The sequence below is a fragment of the Dryobates pubescens genome, chromosome 34 (assembly GCF_014839835.1).
Source record: "Dryobates pubescens isolate bDryPub1 chromosome 34, bDryPub1.pri, whole genome shotgun sequence".
NCBI classification, from domain to species: Eukaryota; Metazoa; Chordata; class Aves; order Piciformes; family Picidae; genus Dryobates; species Dryobates pubescens.
The window spans coordinates 9,021,285-9,033,673 of NC_071645.1; the positions used below are offsets into that span (position 1 = coordinate 9,021,285).

At 53.3% G+C, this 12,389-nt stretch overlaps 1 protein-coding gene across 1 annotated transcript in view; it reads left to right on the plus strand.

The window, feature by feature from the left end:
* Positions 1 to 12,389, plus strand: part of PKNOX2 (PBX/knotted 1 homeobox 2) — a 139,687-nt gene that overhangs the window by 83,857 nt on the left and 43,441 nt on the right. Inside the window, 1 exon segment of the mRNA XM_054175989.1 lies at positions 7,931 to 8,039. Within this exon segment, the coding sequence (XP_054031964.1) occupies positions 7,956 to 8,039 (84 nt within the window). The 5' untranslated portion in view covers positions 7,931 to 7,955.

The following is a 12,389-nucleotide window of genomic DNA, read 5'->3' on the forward strand; positions in this document are numbered from 1 at the left end:
AGGGCAGAGGGGCAGCACAACCTCCCTTGCCCTGCTGCTGCCCACACTCTTCTCCATGCCCCCAGCACAGCCTTGGCCTTCTTGGCCCCCAGGCCACCTTGCTGCTGCTGGCCAACTCCTTGTCCCCCAGCACTGCCAGCTGCTGCTGCTTGCAGCTGCTTGCCAGCAGCTTCCCCCTGCCCTGTGCTGCTGCAGGAGGTTGTTCCTGCCCAGGGCCAGGACCCTGCCCTTGTCCTGCTTCACCTTCAGGAGGTTCCTGTGCCCAGCTCTCAGCCTGGCCAGGGCTCCCTGGGTGCCAGCACAGCCTCAGGGGTCTCAGCCACTGCTCCCAGCTCTGTGCCATCAGCAAACTGGCTGAGGCTCCACTCTGTGCCTTCATCCAGGTGTTAGTGATGAAGATGTTGATCCAAACTGGACCAAACTGTTTACAGAATGCAGTTACTCAATCAATGAGTGCAGGCAGTAAAGCATTAAAGTTGTTCCCCTGTGCCCAGGGCAGATCTCCATGCAGTGTCAGAGCAAAGCACTGCTTGGCAGGAGGGGTTTGGCATTGCCTCCCTCTTAGCCCAAGAATTCACCAAGGGCTTTTCTAGGAGAAAGTCAGGAAAGAGGTTTGCTCAGCTCCAGGGCTCATCCTGCCTGAGCCCATGGCTGCAGCACAGGGACAGGCTTGGCTCTTGCTTCTGCATTCTGTTTGTCCTGCTTCAGTTCTGGCTCTGGACATGTTGGCAGGGACTGGAGTGACAGGACAAGGGGGGATGATTTTAAACTAGAAGAGGGATATTTGGGATTGATAGAAGGAAGAGGATTGTTGAGGCTGGAGCAGAGGAGGCTGAGGGAGACCTCCTTGCTCTCTGCCTGCAGGGAGGTTGGAGTGAGGAGGGGGCAGCCTCTGCTCCTTGGTGCCAAGGGCCAGGAGCAGAGGCAATGGCTGCAGGCTGCAGCAGGGGAGGCTGAGGCTGGCTCTCAGGAGATCTTTCTGCCCTGGGAGGGTTCCCAAAGCTTGGAAGGGGCTGCCCAGGGCAGGGCTGGAGTCTCCCTCCCTGGGGGTGTTGCAGCCCCGTGTGGAGCTGGTGCTGAGGGACAGGGTTTGGTGCTGAGCCTTCAGTGCTGGGGGGAGGGGAGGGCTGGGCTGGGGGAGCTGCAGGGCTCTGCCAGCTGCATGGACTCTGTGAATTCTTCATGCTGGGGGTGGTGAGACCCTGGCCCAGGTTGCCTGTTGGAACCACTCCAGGTCAGGTTGTTTGGGGCTCTGAGCAACTGCTCCCATTGCTGGCTGCAGGGGGCTGGACTGGATGAGCTTGAGAGGTCCCTTCCCCCCCAAACCAGCCACTGTGGGCTGACCTCACTGACTGCATCCTGGCAAGGGTGCAGATGTCAGCACTTAGGGCAAAGTGCTCCCAGTGCAAAGTCCCTCCTGGGTTTGGAGAAAGGAAATTTGGCAGCCAACTATTCCTGAAGATGCTAAAATTACCTGGTGGCTCAGGGGTATTCCTTGTGCAAGCTCTCCTGAGCATCACAGGAACCTGCCTGGGAGCAGCCTCCAGAGTGAGGGCTGACCAAGTGGGTGACATCCTTAGGTTGGATTCTTCCCCATTTTCACCCCTGAATAGCATTCAGTTTATTTTGAATGAGTTCAGGGTGGCATCAGTGGCTTCCTTGGGAGCTTGTGAAAGCCTGGTGTGGATCTGTGAGGGTGCCAGGAGAACATTGTGTTCATTTTGGGGCACTCACTCCCAGCAGCACCTTGAGAGGCTGCAGCAGGGCCAGGGAAGGGCAAGGAAGCTGGGGAAGGGTCTGGGGAAGAGGGCTGGGGAGGAGCAGCTGAGGGAGCTGGGGGTGGTGAGGCTGGAGCAGAGGAGGCTGAGGGAGACCTCCTTGCTCTCTGCAGCTCCCTGCAAGGAGGCTGGAGCAGGTGGGGCTTGGGCTCTGCTCCCAGGTACCAAGGGACAGGACAAGAGGCAATGGCCTCAGGCTGCCCCAGGGGAGGTTCAGGTTGGCCATGAGGAACAATTTCTTCATGGAAAGGGTCGTCCAGGCCTGGCCCAGGCTGCCCAGGGCAGTGGTGCAGTCTCCATCCCTGGAGAGCCCTGGAGCTGTGGTGCTGAGGCCATGGGTTGGTGGTGTCAGGTTAATGGTTGGACTGTGGGGTCTGAAAGGCCTTTGCTCACCTGGTGCTGTGAGGTTTGGTGCAAACAAGCAGAGGGCAGATGGAAAGGAGACCCTCGGGAGCAGGGGGTCGCTCTCAAGTCAGTTTATGGCCAGTGCAGAGTCAGCATCTCCTGCCGAGGAGGAGCTGTCCTGGCTGCGCTCCCCGGCCAGATCTATGCTCCTCTGGAGGTCTCTCTGCTCCCCCTGCTGTGTTTCTTCCTGGCTCCTGGGCTGGAGGCAGATGATGAATGCACGGAGCAGGAGCTTCGGCGTGGCCAAGGCTCCGTCAGGATGGAGGCAGAGAGAAGCTGCAGCCCCTGTGCGGGGCCAGGGCTGCCCTGGAGCTGCTTTAAAGCTTGGGAAAGGGGAAAGCAAAAATGCAGCTTCAGGAAAGGCAGAAAAGAGCAAGGAAAAGGCAGGAAAATGGTGATGAAGGTATAGAAAATAGAAAAAAACCAGTGAAAAATAGAACTGAACCAGGGAAATTGGAATACAAATGTGAAGAATGGAATCAAAGCGTGGGAAACGGGGACTGAAGAGGAGAAATAGGCTGAAAATGTGGCAGTTGGAGTAAAGGGCTGAAAAATGGGATTACAATACAGGAAATACCAAAAAAATGTGGGAAAAATAGAATAAAATATGGCAAACAGCACAAAACCAGGAGAACTGGAATAAAAATATGAGAAAACCCAACAAAAATGCAGAGATCCAGAAACTCCAGAGGGGAGCTGCAGAGAGAGGAACTGCAGAAAGCTTCACTGAAATATGGAAAATGCACAAAATTACAGAAAAACTGGGGGGAAATCAGGGGGGGGAAAACCAAGAAGAAGAAATCAGCAGAGGGGGGGGGGGAATAGAAAAGAAAAATACAATGAAACTGTGGAAAAAAGGCAGAAAAATGCTGGGAAAAATATCGGAGGAAAAGAGAGGAAAAATCAGCAAGCAATAGCCAGAGGCAGCCAGGGCAGGGCAGGAGGTGATGAAAATGCAGAAAAGCACAGAAACAGTTCAGAGAAATGCAATTGAAATACAGGGGGGAAAGCCAGAAGGTCTCAGGAAAAATCAGGGGGGGGGGGGGGGGAAACCAAGAGAAAAATAAGCAACAGTGGAGAAAATCCTGAAAAGAAGGGAAAATACACAGAAAGTACAGAAAAATGCAGTAAGCACGAGAGGAAGTGCAGGAAAGTGCAAGAAGAAGGTGGGGAAAGGGCAGAAAATGCTGGCAAAATGCAGTGGAAATGCAGCTGGGTTGAAGAAAACAAGGAAAAACTAAGGAAAACAAAGAAAAGTAAAATCAAAGGCAAAGGAAAGGAAAATAAAGAAAATGAAAGCAAAATAAAGAAAATGTCAATAAAAAGGAATAAAAGGAAAGGTTAAGGAAAGTAAAGGAAAATCAAGACAAAGCCAGAGCATGAGGTGAGCAGAGGGGCAGAAGCTGGGCAAGTGCAGAGAAACGCAGAAGAGGAGTGAAAACCCTCCATGAAAACAGGGAAAATACATCAAAATAGCCCCAAAATAGGGAAGAACAGAGAAGGATTCAGGGAAATGCAGGAGATGGCTTCTGGGGCTCAGAAAACCTCAGGTGTCTCAGCTGCTCATGAAGCCAGGAGGAGGACATCCCAGCAGCTGATGTTCTGCTTTCCCCTCTTCACTCCTGATCCCTTCCTGCTTTGCTGCCCCATGGGCAGGGACCCACATTGCCCATTGGACTGGAGGCCAAAGCTGCTGCTCCCCAGAGCTGCTGCTCTCCAGGCTGGCTGAATGCTGTCCCCTGTGGTGGAGCCCAAGCAGGTGCTGCTGCTCTGGGCTGGGTTTTTAGGGCTCCTGCTGACACGGGGGTGCTGCACAGCTTTGGTGGGGTCAACGCTTTGGAGTTCTGCACCAGGAGGCTGCTGGAAGGCTGCAGCAGGCTGCCCAGGGAGGTGGTTGAGGCTGCAGCCCTGGAGCTATTGCAGGTGAAGCTGGAGAGGGCTGTGGGCAGCCTGCTGCAGTGGGGATGTCCCTGCTGCCTGCAGGGCTTGGGCTGGGGGAGCTCTGGAGGACCCTTCCAGCCCAGCCCAACCCATTCAATGATTCTGTGGCTTTGGCCATGTTGAGGGCAGCAGTGACCATGCTGGGTGAACTCCTCAGCTCCTCACCTGAGTCTTTCACTTACTGCTGGAGTGAGGGCTGGTGAAGGGCTTGGAGAATAAATCTTCTGAAGAGCAACTGAAGAAGCTGGGGCTGAGGAAGAGGAGGCTGAGGGGAGACCTCATCACTCTGCAGCTCCCTGAAAGGACCTTGTGAGAGGTTGGTGCTGGTCTGCTCTCAGAGGTAGAACAAGGGGGAATGGCCTCCAGCTGCAGCAGGGGAGGTTTAGACTGGACAGTAGGAAAAGTTTTTTCCCAGCAAGAGTGGTCAGGCACTGGCCTGAGGGGAGGGAGCAGCACCAGCCCTGGCGCTGCTGCGTGGCAGCACGGTTTGGGGATGAACTTTGCAGAGCTGAGAGGGTGGTTGGATTTGGTGAGCCCAAAGGTCTTTTCCAGCCTGAATGATTCTGTGGGTCTGTGATATATTGCTGGCCAAAAAGCAGTCTACAAACCTGAGGCTCTTGCAGGTGGACACAAGGGCTCTGCAGAGTGCTTTCAACTTCAGGGCAGGGACAGCTGAAATGACTTGATTTCTTGAGGAGGTGTAGGACACTTTGGCCTCAGGTCATTGCCAAAACCTCAGCATTGCTGCTGCCAGAGATGAGGGAGCCTTGGTGGAGGTTATTGCTCATCATTTTTGTCCCAGGAGCTGGCTGCAATCCCTGCCCAGACACCCCCAGAGTTCAGCCTTTGCTCAAGATTCAAGCTGGTGTCACAGACCCACAGAATGTTAGGGGTTGCAAGAGACCTCCAAAGGTCATCCAGTCCAACCCTGCCAGAGCAGGGTCACCCAGGGCAGGCTGTGCAGGGACTCATCCAGCTGGGTTTGGAAAGTCTGCACAGAAGGAGACTCCACAACCTCTCTGGGCAGCCTGCTCCAGGTCCAGCACCCTCACAGCAAAGAAGTTTCTCCTCCTTTTGCGTTGGAGTCTCCTGGGTTCTAGTTTGTGCTCATTGTTCCTTGTCCTGCCACTGGGCACCACCAAGGATCCTGGCACCCTCCTCTTGCCCCCCACCCCTCAGATATCTGTAGACATCGATCAGATCCCTCTCAGCCTTCTCCTCTCCAGACTAAGCAGCTCCAGGGCTCTCAGTCTCTCCTCACAGCAGGGATGTGGAGGCTTTCCCAGTGAGCACTTGGTGGCTGTGTGTTCCCCGTGGCACCGGTGAGCTTGTAGAGGTGGTTAAAGAAGAGAAGGTTGCAGCTTGGGCTGACTCTTTCTGGCCATCCTGGCCATGTGCCACATGGTGAAGAGCCCAGGGCTAGTTCCACACATTCAGTGTGTTTGATGCCCACACAGTTGCCTTGCTCTTGGTGCCAGTGTTGCCTGGTGTGGGTTACTCTGAGGTTGGGCTTTTGGTCACTGGGGAGCTCTGGGTAGCTGGGGGCTGGCAGGGGTTTGGCAGTGCTCTGCTCCCTTGGTCATTTGGGTGTCTGTGGTCAGGAGATGGTGTGGCTACACTGATCCAAGGTGTCAGGGGGAGGTGGAGAGAAAAAGAAGAAAGAATTAATGCATGGAATGAAAAATAATAAAGAGGAGAGGAGGAATGCCAGCAGCCTCCCAGCCTTGCCTGCCTCTGCTGCACATCAATCCATGGTGCTGACAGCTTGGCACCATCAGCCTGAGATTCATGGCTGGGGGCTCCTGCCTGAGGCCCCATCAGGATTTTCCCAGGCACCAGGAGCTTCCCTGGATATTTATGGACATTTCTCTGCCCCAGGATAAACACTCTGCTGTCAGCCACAGCTTGCCCTCTCTCCCAGCCTTCTTGCCTCTTCTCTGCTCCACGTCCAGCTCTGCAGACAAACCAAGACTGAAGGGCTTGAGGAGATGTGGGAACGAAGCTGAGCTCTGGCTGCCCCCTCCCGGGAGGAGACCTCACACCTCACCCTGGCGCCGCCAGATGCCGAGCAGGGTGGTTGTTTCTTTCCCCAAGCAGAGATCGTTTGGGGTTTGCAGCTTCCCCCTGAGCCGTCTGCACCACGGCAGTGCTGACTTCTCCTTTTCCCCAGCTGCAGCTGTTCCTGGGGGAGGCTTTTCCCCTCTGTGTCACCCCCTCAAGGGCACAGATGCTCAAGCCGTGAGCTGAGTTCTGCCGCTGAGGACTCTGAGCCGTGAGGTCACTCAGGAGCAGATCATTTTGCCTCCTGCTATTCTGCTGTGGAGGGGGAAAGAAAGAGAGAAAAGATGAAAAGCAGGATTTTAATCCTATAAATGCAACATCCTCCTGGCTGCAGGAGCTCTGTGTGCTGCAGCTCCCCAGCTCACAGGGGTTTGGGGCTGCTCAGCTCATCCTTGCTGGGGCAAAGTCAAGGAAAGAAATTCTTTTATTCATGCAAAATAGTCAGAGGTTGAGGCTCAGCCCATGCAGGCAGCATTTGGCTTTCCGTTGTGCATCGATGCTCTGGCTCTCTGGTAGCTCCTCTAAACCCTTGTGGAGAGGAGCAGGATGTTGCAGGCCTTCCCCTAAACAATTGGCTGCCTCACAGAGGGGACCAGAATATTGCAGCTCTTCCCCCAGACAGTTGTGGAACTCACAGGGGAAAGCAGAGTCTTGTGGAAGGTCTCCCAAAGAGCCAGAGGCCTGGTGGAGAGCACCAGAACGTTGCAGCCCTTCCCCGAACAACCATGGGCCCTATGGAGGAGATGAACCCTCAGGCAGATGGCCTCTCTTCCCAAACCAGCCACTGCATGGAGGAAAGGACTTAGGGAGGCTCTGGAGAGACTGTGCCAGTTGGCTTTGTGAGTTGGCTCAGTGCAGAGCTCAGAGCCTCAGAGAGAGCTCAGGACTGGGTTGCTGCTGAAGCAACCACACAGCTGCAGTGAAATAATGAGAGGAGGCATTTGGGGACCAAAAGTTCCTTCTGGTTCCATCTGCCACCAGGTCTGTCCTTAGTGGGACAATATCCAGCCAAGAGCTCCTTTCTAGTACCCCTCTTTCCCCCCCATCTCCATCAGGCCTGAAGATACCCTAAAGAAGAGCAACTCCAAGAGAGGTTGGGGCAGCAGAGTGTCTCCTGGGTTCAAGGATGTCCATGTGGGATCTGCACACTCAAAGCTTGCTCCTGGCTCAGGCCAAGCAAAGATTTGAACCTTCTTTCCTCATTTCTGTGCATTCCATCACCATGAGGTTGGTCAGCTCAACACAGGAGTCAATCATATCAGTCACCTCAACACTGTCCCTTCCATGCAGTGCCTGAGGCTGTGGCTGGGAGGCAGCCACAGGCAGAGGCACATGGCCTGGGCTTTGCATTGCTGCCTTGTCTCCCTGCTTCCAAAAAGGAGGAATAATTGTAAAGGAGACAGAGATTCCCACCTAGGCACCATGGTTATAGGCAGGAAGGGTGGAAAGAAAATGCTCAGGGTGCACCAGGGTGGACAAGGGGAAAAATAGAACGGGGTGGCTTGTGGCAGCCATCACCACCAAGAGCTCTGCTCTGCAGGAAAGGTCTCCTTGGGAGTGGCCCTCTGCAGCTCAGCCCTGATGCGCTCCTCAGCCAAGCTCACCAGTCTCAAATAGCCATCCAGCCTTGGCTTTCCTCCAGGGGCTGGATGGTGGAGCACTGTGCTGGGATCTCCTTTCTGCCCCTTTTCTCCCTGTTTCTGGGGGGCAGAGCCCTGACTGCCACAGCTCTTCTCGCCCTGCAGGCTCTCGATGTGACTGCGGCGCAGGATGCACCATGTCTCCCCGGCACCGGCGCTGACGATGATGGCCACCCAGACCGTGCCCCCTCCTCCCTACCAAGACACCCCGCAGGTCAGTGTCCCCCTAGCACCCATGGGCTCCTCAGGACCCCTCGACACCCCCATCTCCTGCATTAATTACCCTAACTTCCAAGTTAATGACCATCAGAAACCATCTCCCCTCAGGACGTTCGATTCAGGGACTGTCAGAAGTTAACCTCCTGTGGACATGTTCTGCAGGGGTGAAGGGCTGGGGGTCAGATGATGAGGATGATGATGCTGGTGACACCAGTTCTGTGCTGGTGATACCAAACTGGCAGGAGTGGCTGAGAGCCCTCATGCTGTGCTGCCATCCAGAGAAGAGTGTGGGCAGCAGCAGGGCAAGGGAGGTTGTGCTGCCCCTCTGCCCTGCCCTGCTGAGGCCACCTCTGGAGCCCTGGGGGCAGTTGTGTGCTGCCCAGTGGCAGAGGGCCAGAGAAGTGCTGGAGAGAGGGCAGGGGAGGCTGGGAAGCTGCTGAGGGGCCTGGAGCAGCTCTGGCAGGAGCCAAGGCTGAGAGCCCTGGGGCTGAGAGCCTGCAGCAGAGCAGCCCCAGAGCAATGCTCAGCAATGCTCAGCAAGAGCTGAAGGGCCCCTGGCTGAAGGGCCCCTGGGGGGCAAGAGGCTGGGGCCAGCCTCTGCTGAGTGGTGCCCAGGGCCAGGCCCAGGGGCAGTGGGCAGAGACTGGTGCCCAGGAGGTTGGAGGTGAAGAGGAGGAGCAAGTTGTTTGTTGGGAGGGTGCTGGAGGCCTGGAGCAGGCTGCCCAGAGAGGTTGTGGAGTGTCCTGGTGTGGAGAGCTTCCACCCCCCCCTGGGCACTGTGCCCCTGGGCAGGCTGCTGGGGGTGCCCTGCTGGAGCAGGGCCTGGACTGGAGGAGCTCCAGAGGTCCCTTCCCACCCACACCATGCTGTGATTCTGGGATTCTGTTTTTCCCCCTTCCTGGCTTATTTTGGAGTTGCAGGGGTCTTCTTGGAATGCTGACATGGTGGTGAGTTTGCAGCCAGCAGGTTAATGAGCTGGCAAGACGAAATGTCTGGCTGGAGTGGGAGATTTTGCTGTATTTTTATGGCATTTTTTGGCAGCCTTCATCTGTGGTGTTGCTCTAAGGGGTCGAATAACTTCCCTGAGCATCGTTACAGAGCTGAGTTACTGAGGGAAGAGGAGGCTGTCCAAGAGAAACTCCACTGGAGCACCCCAAGGGCTGGGGCGTGGGGGCTGAGGTTGGGTTTCAGTGATGGTCCAGTGCCTCACAGCCCATCTGGGGGGGGCAAATCCATATCACGTTTCCCAGCTGCAGTGGTCCAGTGGGGATGGTCTGGGCCGAGCACTGAACCAGCTCCGCACAGCAAGGAGCCCGGGGGAGGTTTGGAGCTTTCCCCCCTTTTGCTGCAGCTCTCTGCTGCTAAAGCAGCGAAATCTTCCCTCCCAGGGAACAAAAAAGATTAAAATTAATAAACTGCAGGCTGTGCTCTGCGAGCTAAAATAAATAAATTGACTTTTACACCTCCCCTGAAGCCACCCAGCTCTCCTTTCTGCTCGTCTCCTTCGCTGGGAAAAGGTCACTTCTCGCCAACGACACCTCCGTGGGGCTTTTATGGCCCTTCCACCTCCCGTGCCATCCTTTCTTCGCTTCGCTGCTCTCACAACGCTTTTCTTTTTTTTTTCCCCCTTTACCTATTTTTTTTTTTCCCCCTCCTAATTTATTTTTTTTTATTATTCCTTCCCCGGTTCCACCTCCATCCCCCCCTGCCCTCCCCCCCTGCCCTCCTCCCCTCCCCCCCGTCGCCTTTTCTGGCTCACCCCGCGGGGCGCCGCGGCGCCGCTTCGCTCCTAATGGGCAACTGAAGGGACTTTGGAAGCAGCCCGGATTTCCCCCAGCACCCTCCGGCGCTGTCCCCCGCTTTGCCCTCCCCATCCTTGTCCCTCCTCTGCTCCTCCTTGCTTCCATGCACTGAATTTTGGGGACCCTCCGGTGCGTCGTTGACCAAGTCCCTCCTTTATTCCCCCGACCGAGAGGGCTGCTGAAGCCTTTTCCCCAGGTCTGGAGCAAAAGCTGCAGCTGAAAGTTGCTTTTTCCCCCCCTTTTACTCACTGCTGTGAGCTTTTCACCTGGAAATTTGGGGTTGGAAAAGCAAATTGCACAAATTCCCTCTTCCCAGAGGAAAAATTTAGAGCCACAACCAATTAGTGGAGCTACAACCGGCTCCGATCGTCAAGGGGAGCGGTTTGGGGCCAAAAAAGGGGTTTGGGGGAGGGTTGTGCTGTTATTTTCCTGCCTCACCGTCAGGAACGTGCAAAAGCGGCGCAGAAATGCTGGAGAGCTGCGGTTCAGAGGCAGAGAAAGAGCGGCTGTAATAATCACCTGCTAAGGGAGCATCATTTGTAGAGAGCAGCTCTACCTGTTGGAAATTAGAGCCTGCCCCCAAATTCCACCTATTTCCCGCGCTGAATGGAGAGAAAGAGGCAGGGGAGAGTCTTGAGCCCTCTCCTTGTCCAAGTTACAAAAAGAGGCTCATTTAAAAATAGCTTTTTTTTGACACCAAAAGCCAGGAAAGCAGCTTTGCCTCCCCCAAAAGTGCCTTATTAGGTGGTTGCATTGAGGACAAAAATGGAATAGAAAGGGCAAAAAATAGACAAGATGTGAGATAGTTCTTGCTGTTATTAACAGTTCTTACTCATTGGGTTAAATGTTCATTCTCCATCATTTCCACCGTGCAAGGTGGTCAAAGCAGCTTCCCCCCCCCCCCCAGAATAAAGCATTTGATTGGTGCTTATAGCAGAGCTGAAAATGGAAGCTAAAGAAAACAATCTATGAGAAACCCTTTCTTTGTTGTCTTTAGTACAGAAATTAACTGTTTCAAAGTGTGACTGAGGAGAGCCGTGGCGCTGGCAGCATCCTCGTCGCGGGGGGGCCGCAGGGGCAGCTCGCTGTGTGCCCCCCAAGTGCTGTTTGAAGTTGCAGCAGCGAGAAACAAAAAACCCAAACCAGACCAAATTCGAACTCTTCACCAGTATTTCTGTATTTATGATTAGAAATCGAGTTGATCAAGAAATGATAATTTGGAATTGGGTGGAGATGTTGATTTTTCAGCATTTTCAGGACAGCCAAAGCAATAGAAAGAAGTTTTGTCCTCCTTCCCTCACACCAAAAGTGGTTTTTAGGTGCTTGCATTGGGACCAAAAATGGACTAGACATTAAAAATAGATAAAAATGGGTAGAAGAGATAAAAATGGACAGAAAGGGATAGAGGGGGATAGTTTAAAATGCTAAAAAATGGGGAAATGGAGAATTAACATTTTAAACCAGCTTGCTTTATTTCTGGTGAGCACTGATTTGGTGGAGATGTTGGTTTGTCAGCACTCTCAGGACAGCAATGCTAGAAGCAGCTTTGACTCCCCCAGAAGTTGCTCAGTTGGATGTCTGCATCGGGGGGGGAAAATGCAAAAGTAAAACAAAACCATCAAAGAGTTTAGTTTTTATTAATGATAAAGATTTCCTAGGTTGAGGCTTTGATTTTCCCTCATTTTCAGGACAGCAAATGCTAAAAGCAGCCTTGTCTCCCAGGAAAGAGCTTTTTCAGGCGGTTACATCAGGGTAAGAACTCAGAAAAGGCAACTCCCAAATGAGGGAGTTAGGTGTTGCCACGGTGGGTGAGGGGCAGGTGTTGATTCTTCACCACTTCCAGGACAGCAAATGATAAAACGAGCTTTGTCTCCCCCAAAAGGTTTTTAAAAGGCTTTGGTAGGGCAAAAAAGGAAATGAAAAGAAATCTAACAAATCATTAATCTCCTTCTTAAAAGTAAAAGCTGATTTGTCAGCGTGTCCAGAGCACAGGTGCTGAGAGCAGCCTGTCCCAAGAGTGCTTCTGAGGAGGCCAAAAAAGGCCAGAAGTGGAAAATGACCAAATTTTGGATGGTAAAAAATCACTCAGGCTGCAAATGAGGTGGAGCTGAGGCTCAGGGAACCTCCTCAGCCCCTGGGCTCCTCAGCAGAGAATTTTGAAAACATTTGAAAAGGGAATTCTAAAGAAATAAAACATTTGCAATGTTAAATTTAAATTTTCAATTTTAAAATAGAAAATTTTAAGCTAAAAAGGTTTTAAAACATTGTTTGAATTGTAAGCTAATGGTTTCCATTTTCCCCTGTTGGGAAACATTTGGCTTCCTTGTCCATCATTATCTTACATCTTTAAACCCTTCTTTTTCTACTTCTGAATGTGTGGTGTCTGTTGTCATCGATTCAGAGAAGAGTTTGGGGGAGCAGGGAAGGAAACCTTGTGAAAACTGAGAGAAAATGAGGAACTGAGAAGGAGGAACACAAGCAGAGGTCTGCTGCTGGTGTCCCCGAAGGCATCGAGTGCAGGTCACAGAACAACAGAATCCATG